The sequence below is a fragment of the Ptychodera flava genome, chromosome 12 (genome assembly GCF_041260155.1).
Source record: "Ptychodera flava strain L36383 chromosome 12, AS_Pfla_20210202, whole genome shotgun sequence".
Lineage (NCBI taxonomy): Eukaryota > Metazoa > Hemichordata > Enteropneusta > Ptychoderidae > Ptychodera > Ptychodera flava.
In genome coordinates this window covers 22,835,870-22,850,764 of record NC_091939.1, presented here as the reverse complement: position 1 = coordinate 22,850,764, position 14,895 = coordinate 22,835,870, and the positions used below count along the sequence as shown (strand labels likewise).

Sequence of the window (14,895 nt, the reverse complement as noted above, 5' to 3'; positions counted from 1 at the left end):
TAACTTGTCAACTGGTAACCTTTTCCCGAGTTGCCGCCAAAAAAATGACCGAGTTGAGAATATAGCTGAGTGTGCGTATCGTCTGACACGGTCACACAGAACTTCATTCGGAGGGCAGGGGTCTGATTAGAAAAAAAGGAATTGGCGTAAGACCGCCTTAAACCTCTTCACTTTTAAATATATCAAGCATGTGTATTCCCGGGTGACATAAAAAGCAAGTAACTTGCTGAAAGTAAGTCCTTTTCACAATCAACATTTTGATACTTTTTCGGACGAGGCAGAGCATTCATACTTTTTTTTCAGCTCCATGTCTGTTTCAGATTCCACTCAATGTGGGCGTGATTGTTTTAACAATTTTGTTCTGCAGATTCATTTTGACCTCCCTCCTAATATTTGATGGCCCGTCCCTTAGCCCTCTGACACCGACGGGAACAATCTTTGACATTACACGGGTTTACTGGGACTTCATTCATTTCAGAGCATTCTGCGGGTGCTCTGTCGCCTGCTCTGACCTCGACTTATCACAAACCACGGAGTGCACTGACCGTAGTTTTGTTTAAAAATGGCATACAAATACTATTTAAACGGTAATTTGTGTTCATTTTATTGACTACGAGATAGACATTAGCAACTTTATCTCCTGCGCATGCTCTGACATTCTCATTTGGAGATAGTCGTCGCGTTTTAACAGATTCCCATCAATTCCCGAGGTCCCGCCATCGGAACGAAGCTGTATAAATGTTGAGGTTAATATCCTTGGAGACGTTCAGGCAATTCTGTACAAAAGTGTAGGCGCCCCTTTGATAGCTGAGTGACGAGTCTGTTGAAGTCTTCCTCCAACGCCTCCCTGTTTTACGTGGCAGATCGTCGTAAGACTGTGCTTACGGCCGTACAGATGTAACGTGACCTTCAGACGAACGGAGTGTACGGGTGCTAATGTCCAACGCGACGGAATCATGTCTTCATACTGTCAGTTGCACAACACTCATCGCATCTGCTACATCATACATGGTAGGCATGGCAAGTTTACTGAATACACTTGGCTTAACTATCAAATACTATAGATACCAGACGATCTTTACCGGTAAATCGTCGCATGTGGGCTTCGGGGGCAATTGACAAATTTTGACTATTAGTCGTTAATTTCAGTTGGCTATTTTAATTGGCAACCAATTATTTCTGTCTGTCTGTCTGTCTGTTTGAGAAAGAGAGGGGGCGACTACTAGGGACACCCTATGGCATTGACTGTTCACAAACAAGTTTGGCAATTGCATACATACATACATATATACATACATACATACATATATATATATATATATATATATATATATATATATATATATATATATATATATATATATATATATATATACCAAGACTGCCTTAGCATTTGAATAAAAACTCGATATACAGCAGTAAATGAACCGAATTATTAGATATGATTAAATTACATCAAGCACGTTAACAGTAATTCTTCTTTCTTTCTTTTAATCTGGTGAACTTTCTAGAGTGCCGCAGGCAATGTGGCCCACAAACATATATTGCCCTTGACTTATACCCTCCCTTCTGTTCAAAATATTCTGCAGAGAGCAATCGTTATACTATTTTAGGGCCGCTCGAATACTTCTGTGTTGCAGAGACAGATATGGGTACCGGATGGTAGTAATGTTGTGATCCTGTGGACAGTATACTTAGAGTTGTAATCGTTGCTCAAAAAAATACAGTTATTATTTTCTTATTCGCATGTTGCAACGCAAAGCATTAACAAGGCAGACATATTGATGGAGAATTCGCGGTATTGCCAATGCGGACACAGTGATTTTAGTCTGAACTGGACAACAGATGACTTAACAAACGCCAACGGTATCGGCAACGGTATACACATACAAGCTGCGCAAAGTGACCACTGATAACTAACGGGGCTGCAACAAACGCCGCCGGTGATGCGGTTCCACATATACGGCAACAGGAGAGCTGAGTCGCGTCGTCCCCACTTTCAGGACGTCTGCCTTCATTTCATTCAGTTGCATGAGCTCGATTGATCAATCTTACGACTGCATTGATTGGATGACGCAAAAGCGTCACAGGGAGGACAGAGGGCGAGACTGGGGCACTGGCTTCAAGTTGCGGCAAATATTTTCGAGTGCACACGACCCACAAACTGTCATTTTTTTCGATGCATGAGCAGTTTAATGTATGTGTTAGTGGTTGGTGTAATTACGAGCTGAAGGGCGGCAGCGTACCTTTACGGGAGGTTCGGTCAAAGGTGCGTCACAGCCGTATAAATATCTGCTTCAGGTCTAACTTACTAGGTAATGATGTAGCTGGCAGGGCTGAGGGCGTCGACCATCAATTTAAAATTAATAGGTGAAGGAAGGAGGAATGCGTCGGTTCTTTGGCGTAATCCCTCACAGGGAACGCCTCGAGGGCGCACAAGAACGATGTTATGTCGATCGAGAAAATGACAGTTAAAACGGGAATTTCCGAGTACCCTACATCATAATCTGACCATTATCGTAGACTATTAACTACATGTTACGTCATCATTAAATAATTCACGATATGCATGGACAGTCGAAAGATTTTATTTACGGCGATAATTACAAATACAGATCACCGAAGTTCCATATGATGGCTGTACGTAGCATGTGGCTTTGACTTTGCCCTTCATCTTGGGCTGTAATTCTAATTCTAAAATCTTCTGGTGTACGGTCAAAGGCAGAGAAACGTTGCCCTCTTTCGCAAAGAAAGCTCTCCAAGCATGAACAGCGAATATGAGACCATCGCAAGGTCGTTCGGTTACACGGGGGAAAAGTAACCACATTTACTTGTATAAACCCCAGAGAGCTACCACAGTCGCAGTAATTCTCTGAGAGGTCACATAAACGTATAACCCTCAGTTAACATGTACCCCTTCCGTCCTTGGAAGCGCATCGTTGGAATTATCATCCTATTTGAAGTATTGCCAGCAACGTACAATTACCATATTCATAATAACTTTAATTGAGCGTTTGTATTCGACAAGCCGTCGTTTGTACATGACAGGTTATAGTCCGACGAATGACGTCTATGTAGGAAGCGGTTTCGGGGGTCGAAATCGAAATTGAACTCAAAAATTTGTTTCAGCTACTCACCATCGTCTTCACCGTATCCCCACTCAGAACTTCCTGATAAAAAATAGGAATAACGACAAAATGTTGAAATCCCGCCTAATTTTATTTTTTATTTGTTTGTAATTGCATGGAATTTTCCTCGCTCCGCTGATCATTAAAAGAATTTGAAGTTCAACATCACAGTTCATGGCCTCCAGCCGACTTTAACTTTCACGGGAAATGAAAGTGAAATGAAAGTTAAGGAAATGGCAAATTTTGCTAGCCCACACACTTTTTGGTTCTGGTCAGGTCTTGGCTGTCGATACACGCGGTTGTTGTTTTGTGAGATGCAGAAACTCCAAGACGGCTGGCTGGCCAGGCCAAGGTATGATTTACCCTCAGAAGTATGTTTCTCCATATAAGGTTACCATTTGCAATACGGCCTTTGTGGCATGCCTTAGGTTATGAAAATATACGATTTAAAATGCCAAATGGATTTCTGCTTGACAGAGAGAAACAAGCGGAGCTTTCTATAGACAAGTAGAACGGAATGGGTAAACTGTTCCACGAAGAATGTATGACTTAACGAAATCTAAATCAACATGAAAGTTTCCACGCCTGGAATATGTTTCAATAGTGTGTCGGCTTAATCACGTCTGTTTTTCGCTTTGCCTGACTGTATGTATGAAATAACAATGTACGCGGTTATAAAGAAATCTTACTTTCATTGAAATTGCTCCGGATGTCAAATTTTAATAAGTTGAATTAAGCCGGGGTGATTTCATATTGTTGTTGAAAGGATCAATTCATCAGTAAAAAGTGCATTCGGGGGCGCCTCGCAAACCGTAAATGCCTTTTTTTTTGACAGAGGAGATCAGAAAATTGCAACAACGAAATGAAAAAAGAAGAGAAAATAATAAATGATATTTACCTGATCCTACAGCTGTTCGAGAGAGTGAAAGTAACACGAGATGTGAAATGAACACTACTCGTGACATCTCAAGCTGCGTCATTTTCAAATGGAATCTAGCCGGGTTTATGTAATAGATGTCTACAGCAAGCAGGACAGAGGCGCTTCTGAAAGTGTTCTCTTTTCCGTCCGGGGTGCAGCGAAGCTGTATTTATAGAGGCCGTTTCTATTGGGAGACGTAGGGGGTCAGAGGTCGTTTCGAGGCTCTGTATGCATAATTAATTGGCTGAATTGGTTGTGGGAGTGGGTCAGTACCTGTCACGCAAGGCCAGGGCTGAACTGTTTTAATTCAGTCACCAGAAGTTTGCCGCGTGTGTATTCCATTCCGTCCCGTTTAGGGCCTAAACGAGTCTGGAATAAGCCATAATTATGCTGAGCAAGAATGACCAGAGGCTTAAATTTGGTTAATCGAAATCGATATTAAAATGTAATATGTATGTGCAATGTTCGTAATCGTGTACAGGGAACATAAAACCTTGGCAATTATCAGATGCGATATTTCTGGTAACTTCTATCGACGTTACACCGATAGTCCAACGAATATTCGACGGTCCGGGGCAAGGCGGCGACCGGGCCACCATACACCAATACCGTCATTAATCAGAACGGTTAACAGCGTCCGAGGAATTAGGGTGGTCACATGACGCGATAAATTTACGTTTGTACCACTAGGCACGAGCACAGATATTTCAGAAAAAAAAAACGACGATTTTTTTTTCGATGTTTCGTTCGAGTTCGTATTCTCTATGAAGCCAAGTATATGATTTTCTGTTCCCGTGTCGTAATCCCTTGATGTTGTGGTGTGGTCCGCTGAGAAAAGTCACTCGACCATCACCTTGTAACTTAGTGCTTATATGCAGCACTGCATCATCTTCTTGCTTGGGTTACTCATTCTCCAAGGGTTTCTCCATATTTTCCATCGAGGTTATAGGAGACTTTGCAATTTGAAGGTTTTTGCCCCCATACCGACGGAATTTCTTGTGTGACATCGTCAATTAAAGCACCAAATTGAGTTACGTATGTTAAACACCAGCAGCTGACAATTCAACGATGTAAGCGACTACCCTCTTTATTCTTAATGCAATTCAAACATCCGTCATTTGTCGGCGTTAAGTCTGACTTTAGTTATGGTTAGCCAGTGATGTTATAATTGTAAACTTTACATCTGAAGTTCTGACACGCAACGACCCAATAAGTAAGTCCACACCATCATAGGCAGAAAAAGGAATATGTTACCTCCATCACAATATGTTCACAAAACGAGCGCTAAACACAATAAAAATAAAACACTGTAAAGTTCAGTGTATTATGATATTAATTTAAGGCAACAAAATTCTTGGCGTTGTCATTATGATAGGCCAAGTTCATCAGCGCCGACCTAAACTGCAAGCGGTAGGGAAACGGGTCAAATTGCTCATACGTCATTGCGATTGGCCTGCATGTCCTTATGCTTGTTTGTTTTGATGGGGCACAGTAATGCGTTAAATGAGGTTCAATTTTCTCTTCAACGTCAAAACAGTGACATCTTAATTTCACAGTGGCAAGTTTATGGAAATTCTGAAGTTCGTCAGAAAGTCACGGTGTATTATCCCCTACGGCCTGTAGTCTTGAGAATTTCTCATAATTTTTCTACTGTTCACAGCATGTAGCTTGCTCCATATTTACGTACATTTTTGAGATTTGGGTCCCCTTACAACCTTTGCCAGACTAATGTGGTTTTTGTTTACCGAATTACCCACAGAGCTTTGCAGGTCACCGAGAAATGTACACGGCGTCGATGATATCTTCAGAACACCACCTGAAATTGTCTTATTCAGAAGCAGGCAAACAAAAGACAGACTGACGTCGATTTGTCTTTTGAAGCAATTAGTAACTTTCTCTGATTTATGAGAACGCTTTCAAACCTATTGAACCATTATAGAGTATCACTCCAGCTGCCAGGGAGCTTTTTGCGTATCCATGGCTCGAGGCTCTTCCAGGTCGCTTGTTTATGCGAACACGATACATCCCTATTCCATCAACATGGAAGGTTCTCGTTTTCCCCTATTTATTCTGAGGTCATTGTTAACCTGTCATCGCAAATACGACACGGAGTTTTGCTTTTCAAAACCTTAAAAAACTGGATCGCGCACACCGTTTGTAGGTCACTGCCGCGTTACCTCGGCAGTAAGACTTTAGCCAAAGTTTTCCATTTCAAATAACTTTCTTCGTCTTCATCATGGGTTTTGCCGACTGTAAGTGGGGCCTGGCTCGACTAGCGTAAAGCTATATTTTGAACTCCATATTGTCAATGAAACATCAACGATTTATCAAACTTTGATGGCTCATGACATGTATCATGGTAATAAAATTATTATTGTTGTATGACATCTGACCTTAGACGCACTCTGTCGTTTTAATCGCTTCATATGTCAAAAAAACTTAATTCAACAAGCGTGCGCCATTACTCCAAAAACAGGGACTCCGATACCAGTAACTCGACCAGCCGAAGTATAAACATCCATCTGTATTTTCACAACCAGCAATATTTGTGTTTCAAAATACAAGAAGCGTCTTATTTCAGCCCCTATGCCTGTGCTAAGTTTGCATAATATAATTGTCCCTTATTAACTACAGAAAGAAGGCGTCGCGTAAAACGATAGTTGTATTTTGGGAGTATTTTCATAATTTGCGTTTCTGATCAAACGTTCCCATCCTCTCCCCGTTGCAGTTTTCGAATAAGTTCGGTTGTCATTGAACTTGTACAAGAAGTGAATCGCTAACTTTGAGTGTACCTCACCCACCCTGTTTGGATACAATCCAATTTTGCACGCAAAGTTGTTGATGCTGGAGTTCTACGATAACTGTGGTTATTGCATTACATGCGCAGATGAAACAAAAGTTAAAGGTAGTATCGGAGCTTACAAAGCAAACGATGCGTTCCTATTAGTGGTCCAACAGGCGAAGGGAAAGAGTACCTATGTTTTGTACCGGCTACACGAATGAGCCATGTACGGTAGAACTTTCTCGCAATCCTGTGAAGTGAGTGTTTTAAAATAGCTTGGTAGTTGCTTTCGAGAAATTTCGTAAAAAGGCGATGGTATCGTATGGCACCTTTCCGCTTATCTAATCGGCCTATGTACCAATGAATCAATGAACAACATTTTGGCTTAGATTACTAGCATCGCACTTTGTAATCGCGTTTTATGTGGCCAGGAGCTCGACAAAGTGTAACACCCGTGTATTTTGGGTGTCACTCATTGAGTTTTTTACTGGGTCATTTAACGTTTAAGTTTGATTAAAAAAAGAAAAATAATGAAAAATAACGTTATAGCGGTACATTTGCTTGACTTATTGGTAGGTGTATCCGGGCTGCAATATGTTTTTTATTCTTTTCATCCAAAAATCGAATTTTGATTGTTATGACTCAGCAAAAATTAAATCATGAGCGAAACTCAAAATATGGAGCGGGCGTTCACAGGAGAGGAAGGTGATACACTGTGTGCGCTTGTGTGAGTAATTTCTCGCCCGAGATATCTTTATGCGTCGAGTGGGCTTGGACCAATGGCGTGACTTGGACGACGGAAAGAAATCCAAAAGGCCTTTGTTTCATGCAATATAGACTGACGCAGCTACAATTATTTGATTAAATATAACAACATTATAATTTGGGGGAAAACTCAAAGTTTGTCTTCAACGCGGCGATTTACTATTGACTGAAGTTGAGGCAAATAACTCGGACCACCCATCGTAACCAAAGACTTCGATTCTGTCGGCGGTGATGTTTTAGCTGCACAGAGGGTAATGGGGAGCGCAGAAACCAAGCCATTGGTCACAGATATAGAGTTGGGGAGTTTTACAACGCTGTACACGCACGTGACGAGCACCGATTTGAGCGATGGGAATGTCCGATATTCCTATCAGTTTTTTTTTCACCCTAACAAAGTACGACTGGAGGTCAAAGACGGAGAATGTTGTCCGAACCGCTGTGTCCAAACTTGACACGGCCAAGTCCTGAAAGGGCGGCCCACTTAGAAAATGAGACAAGTGGATCATCTTATATTTAGCATAGCAAAAGCGATACTCCCTCAGAAAATTATCTTTTGACAGGCAACGATGTCGACAACTTGTCGATTTTAATATCAAACCCGGCGAGTGACCCACCTGCAGATCAGAGCAGGGTTTACCTGAAAGATACGTAAACTTTCTCTCGGTTTCACCTTTTCCCGCTACACAAAGCGATAACACTGTGTGATCTTTATGGAATGAGAATCCAGCCCCGGGAAGAGGGTGAAGGCCTTCACCGGGATAGTTATCAGTGTGTAGTCTCCTACCTTTCATCCCGCGATAAGATAATGATGCAAAAATAGATAATTTACTATATTTATTCACTAAAGATAAGTTTGGCTGGCGTAGTTTTGACTTTAAAACCCACCCAGCTATTTCGGTCCTTCCTTTTCCGTATCATATCGCGATAAATTAGTTGTCTTAATTGCTTTTTAATTAACTTTCTTGAGATATCTGATAAAGAGTTGTTCTGGACGTATACATCTAAGAGCGGTTGCGATGAAACACTTGCTCGCATCATAGGGCGGGACTCTTCACCAAGTCAAGAAGGAATTTCATTGGCAAAACAAAGTCTAAATATGTCTTGCCATATCCCCTTCTCTGGGATTTAAGCAATGTTTCTGGAAGGAAAATGTTCTGTTTGAATTACATCTTCAAGTTTCGAAACTTAAAACTTTAACCACTGAATAATCAGGTAGGCGATATTTGTCCCACTTTCAATCTGCCATGCATTATCCGCATAGTCGTGTATACTCTGCAGTCTTTCCAAAGTTGAGGCAGAGGTTTATGTAAACAGTAAAACTGTGATAGCAAACTGCACAAATGGGGAAAATCTCGTTATTGTAAAATATCTCCCTTAAAATATTTTCTCGATTTGCGAATCAGGCGCCCACAGAGATAAGCCCAAGGTCAAAATGATCAGAATTCTATAAATAGACCTTTATGGGCATTGACGACACTCCTCAAAAAAGGGTAATTGGTTCGTCTAAATGATATTTAGATAATGTCTTTTGTTTGTTTGGATGTGCGTATCAGAATTGGTGCTAGGTTGTACTCTCTTTGATAAATCGATAAAAGATGCGTTGCACAATCTGCCACCAAGAGGTGGCAACCGCGGCTGTACGTACCATGGACACAGCCCCTCCTTAGCCCCTGTATTTCGCTTGTCCTCACGATGAAATTCCACGTTTATCGCATAATCTTATTTTGCGTTGCGTTCCTGGCGATGGGTGATCGAACAGTGCGGATTAAAAAACGAATGAAGCGCTCTCAGAGCCAGTGACACCCAAGGACTTCCCCAAATCGCCTCGGGGATACTTTCATACGAAGTGAGTAAAGCTTGCTCAGCAAATTGCATTTAGCGGTCATCACACCCCTCACGCTAAAGAGAATCAATTAACCTAATGTCCACAAGGCTCAATGTGTAATTGGAAAATAAACGGCCCTTTAGCTGTACCTTTTGAGGTACCTCATAAAGGCCTATGATCAAGTCGTCAGCGCAGTCTGCATTGTGTTCAAAGTCCGATATCAGTGTTTACATCCCAATTCTGGTCCTGACTAGAATTCATTTGTCAACCGCAACGCTGTGTGTTGTTCACAATTCACAGTGCTCGTAGGGCCAATACTTTGCATTTCTACTAAATTTTGGAGCAAGAAGAAAGAAATGCAGTCAGTTATTCCTTGGCAGAAAAAGCGCTGAAATATTATCCAAAAATTCGACCTATTGTCCCTATTAAATCTGTCTTCATCCCACACTGTACGTGTATTACTGTGCCATTGAAATCGCATGTAATTCACTCATTGGCACACGTCCACTGTGCATTCCATTAGGTTGCATGCTCACGGAGTCAATTAACCGAGTTGATTTTTTTTGTAGTGTCTGTTTTCTGCCCATGATATCTAAAAACGATAACAAATTCCAATGCTAATCAAGTAACAGTGCTACCATCTCAATATTTCAATTATCTCACTATTTCAAAATTGGAGAAAAAAATCCATGTACAAACAAATGATGGTGCTTAACTTATTTTTGATCAAAAGATTCAAACAGCAACATGTGGGCGATTCACTGAGTGCAGATTCACTGAAATTAGGTTTACTCCCGTCACAATTATAATTTTTTGTTAGAAAATTCCATGAAAAAATGCACGGAAAACATGTCCGAATAGCAGGTTAAAGTTCAAAGTTTCTTTGTGCTATCCATGGAAATTATATAGCACTACAATATTTAGTCATGAAGAATATTAATTATTTGTTCCTCGGAATCGAATATTCTACTTTAGCAAATTTTAATTTATTCATAATTATTTTTAATAGCGGTAAACAGATTTTTCAGCATTGCAAATGTTTTTACTTTTAGCACATTTTTGTTGTGCATATTTCTACAGTAATGTTTTTATTTTTCTTCTGGGAGTATGCGGAAACGCTAGTAAGAATTTGTACTTCAATTTAGACAACAGGTGATTAACCCTTTGAGTGCCAAAGTCAACTTTTGTTGGCTTTGTAGAATATAAGATAGCCAGCAACTTTTTTCAGATCTAGACAATTTTTATCAGATTTTCCCCCAATTTTGGGCAAAAATTGTAGCCATTGAAAGGTTAAGTCCATTTAGTCCAAAATTATCAAATTATTGCAGAAAAATTCATTAAAAAATTGGTAAAATTAATGTTTCACTGAAATTTAGGGGGAAATATTACAGCACTCAAACGGTTAAGGTGGAATGCGCCTCGGGAACATATATCCGGACTCTGAAACTTTTACCCTATTCTTTTTTCCTAACACTTGGGGGGAGGGGCTCATAAATAATGTTTTCTCCGGCTTAGTTTTTGTCAAAATCGGTAATTGCATTTCGCATCATGGAGATAATACATAAATGGCGGCCATTTTGAATGTCAAATATCGGTAAATGTTAGTGCCCACCGGTTTTGAAAGAGATTGCTTTAAAAAAGTTTGAGCGAAAGGTAAAGTCTTGCACGTCTGAGGCGCGAACTACCTTTATCAGAACAATCTTTAGTCAGATGCCGTGCGAAGCAAATTTTAAAGTTGACGAGATGCGCTTTTGTCGCAAAATCAAAAGGACAGGATGCAGTAGAGGTGTAGATAATAATTCAGTAATTCAGCCTCTCGTAGCTGTAAGTGTGTACAGTGCAAAGTTGGTTCAGGCATCGTTCAAAAACAGTGTGTCGGTTAGACACTTCAACGGAAGCCGTGCTTGTTTTGGTCTTGGATCAATTCTCCTAATCGTTTCATAATTGGACGGTTATCATAGCGACGGCGCCGCTTAAAATAACGGAAGACATCGAACGTGACTTAAAGGACTAATTTTCGATACCAGTTCACCCGTCCTACAGAACGACCACCGTTTTCACATTTCCAATGCGGGTAGCGACTGTGTAACTTGGCACAGTTTTACTTCCAGCGCTAGTATTTATGTACACACCCTCTCAATTTGTACCGACGTTTCCGATCCGCACTGCTTCCGTCGAATATGAATGTACGTTTAAAAACTGTACATGGTCAACACTACCTCTATACATACTATACACCCATTAACGTTTTTAGACTATCTTAAATGTAAGGTATGAAAGGTACCATAGTATAGTTGGTACTGGCCTCAAAGCCTAGTATACAGTGCGCCAAATTCCCGATCAGATTCAGCGAACTGCACACAAGTGCAAAACTCTGTACTCAGTACTCGATCCGTCACTACAACTATCATAAATTTCCTTCAGATGTCATCAAAGTCGACCTGTACGCCCCTTTTTCTAGCAAAAGGCATTCAAAAGCAACCAGCTATTCAACTTTGCAAACCAAGGGTGTTTATTCGGGCCGACCCCCACTCCCCCGGCCACTCCCCTCCTCGAAATAATGTCGGTTGAGGACAGTACACTACATCGACCTAAATGAAGCTTTGGATTCCGGACGAGGCCGGCCTATATCAGTCTGTCAGCCCCCCATTAGTCTAGCCCCCTTCAATGCTATCAGCTCGGTATTCGATAATGTAAGTGCGGTCACACACTGTAGCAGGCACGAAGATGTAGCGAACTGGTGATGTTATGTTGAAGAGAGAAATGTGTGTCAATTAAGTCGCTTGCACAGGTTTCCACCAACAACACTTGTGCATTTCAGACGATGAGTCATATTTGCACGTCTAATACTCGGTATTTCACTCTGCTCTAGGCAGAAGAAAGAGAAACAGTGCAAGAAAGATAGCGAGGGTATACACAAGGTATCTAAATCCATAGGTCTGAAATAACATTCAATTAAATTATGTATGTATGTATGTATGTATGTATGTATGTATGTATGTATGTATGTATGTATGTATGTATGTATGTATGTATGTATGTATGTATGTATGAATGTATGTATATGTATGTATGTATGTATGTATGTATGTATGTATGTATGTATGTATGTATGTATGTATGTATGTATGTATGTATGTATGTATGTATGTATGTATGTATGTATGTATGTATGTATGTATGTATGTATGTATGTATGTATGTATGTATGCAATTGCCACCAAATTCGTTGTTAAAGCTCAGTTTATTAACATTTATTATATACAGACTTGTGTGACAAAGAAGCCAAAGAGATCGAAAATCACACATCGGAAATTAGTTTTACACATGTAATTTAGAATTAGCGCCACGTGGTGTCATAGAGGCAATAAAATTCTCCAAAGCAGATTCAATAATGATAATAGTCTGAGTATCTAAATATTGAATTTACGCGAATTCCCGGTTTGAATGACTTCATTTATACATACATACATACATACACATACATACACATACACACACACACATACATACACACACACATACATACATACATACATACATACATACATACATACATACATACATACATACATACATAACATCATGGTATATAGGGTTCAAACGTGGGACAATACGTTGTGAGCGATTCTGATCTCCAATAACCCATCTCGTCAGCTCTTCTCACAACATGGAACCCTGCACCTGCTATTATTATCGTCTGGCAACGAAAGTGAGGTCAAGTCTTCGTCTGACCTTTGTTCCGCGGTGATCCCGCTTATTAGCGTGCATCACTGATCGGCATGAAGGAAATGTTCTACGCACTGACTTTTATGCAACTTTATACGCCCCGAGAGGAGGCTAGTGATCTCTACTGATGCAGGTCGAATGGTGTTAGACAATTTATGCACAGTAGAAGGGATGAAACATAAATATATTCAGGAGCGGTGATTCTGGGGATACTGGCATTTTAATATTAATTTTCAATTCTAGCAAGGTTATCCAGTTTTCAATATGCAAATTGTGTGTTCCAGACACTTCTTCATCGACCAACCTTCATGTGATATACTATTCAAAAACCATAAAAGCATGATAATTGCCAATCCCAATGTTTGTTATCGGGAGGAAAATCTACACTTTAGGCTGTCAGTCATTATGATATTTTTATGATGATTGTCACAATCAATCTATTAGTCCGAGGCCTTGAATTGGTCTGTATTATATATATTGGTTTGGTTATTCCAAAATGCATAGGCCTCAGCCCATCGCATATTAAGGCTACAGAACACAAATCAGGAGAAAGACAAAACATGTTAACGCTATTTACAAAAGACAGCTACGAAAAACTACACAGAGAAGTATTAAATCGTTTTCTCGTTGGTTAATAAAGCCATCTCTAATCTTATACGCTTTGTGAATAAATATTGACAATTTGTAAAGAACCCGATTGTTGTTACTTGCTAAGAGATTAAAAAACTTTTCTTGTGTTGGATGTATTCTGTAACCTAAAGGTATCAAATCAACTCTCAGTTCTGCGTATAATGGACAAAGTAAAACAAAGTGAAATTCGTCCTCTACTAGCGAATTTCCTATACTACTACAATATGGACAAAATCTCTGATTCGCAGGTATGGGAGGATTGCAGTGTCGTCCGGTTTCAATTTGTAACATATGGCTTGAACATCGGAGTTTGGCAAGATCAACCTTGAATTTTGGAACGTTAATACACGAAAGATAAGTTCGGGATTGAGCATGGATTTAAAATGGACATAGCTGCGAAGACGTGGCGAATCATTGATTGACGCCGACCACTCTTGCCTATAACAATCCCGTAAACGGTCTTGAAATAGATTGAGAAATAACTTTGGATCTCCTACTCCTTGTTCAAGCCAAACGATACCAAAACCATATCGAAATAAAATCTCACGCACTTTAGTTACCCAATTCACTCTGCCTGCCAGGTCTAAATCTTTTTGTGACTGGCTGCCAAACTACAAATGTTATTCGTCCTCGAGAAAACGTAAGGGAAATTATGGAAGATTTTCTGGTGGTGTGTATTTTATGTTGCTAATTTTTATTTCTCGTTTTGTAAGACGCATTTTCAAAGATAACGAGAACTCTGTGTTTTTGTTCGTTAGCAGAAATGCTTTTAATACACCCCGTGATTTAATGTGTGTGGCGTGTACATCTCACCAGAGGGCGCCCCAATTTATAGAGAGGGTGAATTAGATGGCATTATTCGTTTGGAAAATTGTGTTATGGACATTTGTTCTCAGTTTGAAAATGTTGATTTTATTTTTCTTGGCGACTTTAATGCTAGAGTTGGGGACTTGCAAGATTTTGAAGATGAGCACATTACTGATGATACGAATGCCACAGGTACTTCCCAGCCTGGCTATGAAATTGACCACTTTGATTTACCTAGAAAATCACGGGACAGGACTGTAAATAGATTTGGTCAATCCCTAATTGAATTCTGTTATAAACAACATGTACA

General features: G+C 40.1%; 1 protein-coding gene across 2 annotated transcripts in view; it reads right to left on the bottom strand.

Annotated features, from left to right (window-relative positions):
- The window catches only part of LOC139145417 (carbonic anhydrase-like), a 67,300-nt gene that overhangs the window by 29,632 nt on the left and 22,773 nt on the right, over window positions 1-14,895 (bottom strand). The window contains exons 1-2 of one of the 2 annotated variants that reach the window (XM_070716583.1): window positions 4,027-4,231; window positions 3,138-3,170 (exon numbers count right to left, since the gene is read on the bottom strand). The exons of the other annotated variant lie outside the window; for it this stretch is intronic. Coding sequence (XP_070572684.1) covers window positions 3,138-3,170; window positions 4,027-4,108 — 115 coding nt within the window. The 5' untranslated portion in view covers window positions 4,109-4,231. Of the gene's footprint in view, window positions 1-3,137; window positions 3,171-4,026; window positions 4,232-14,895 lie in introns of those variants that run through there. 2 annotated transcript variants of the gene reach the window in all.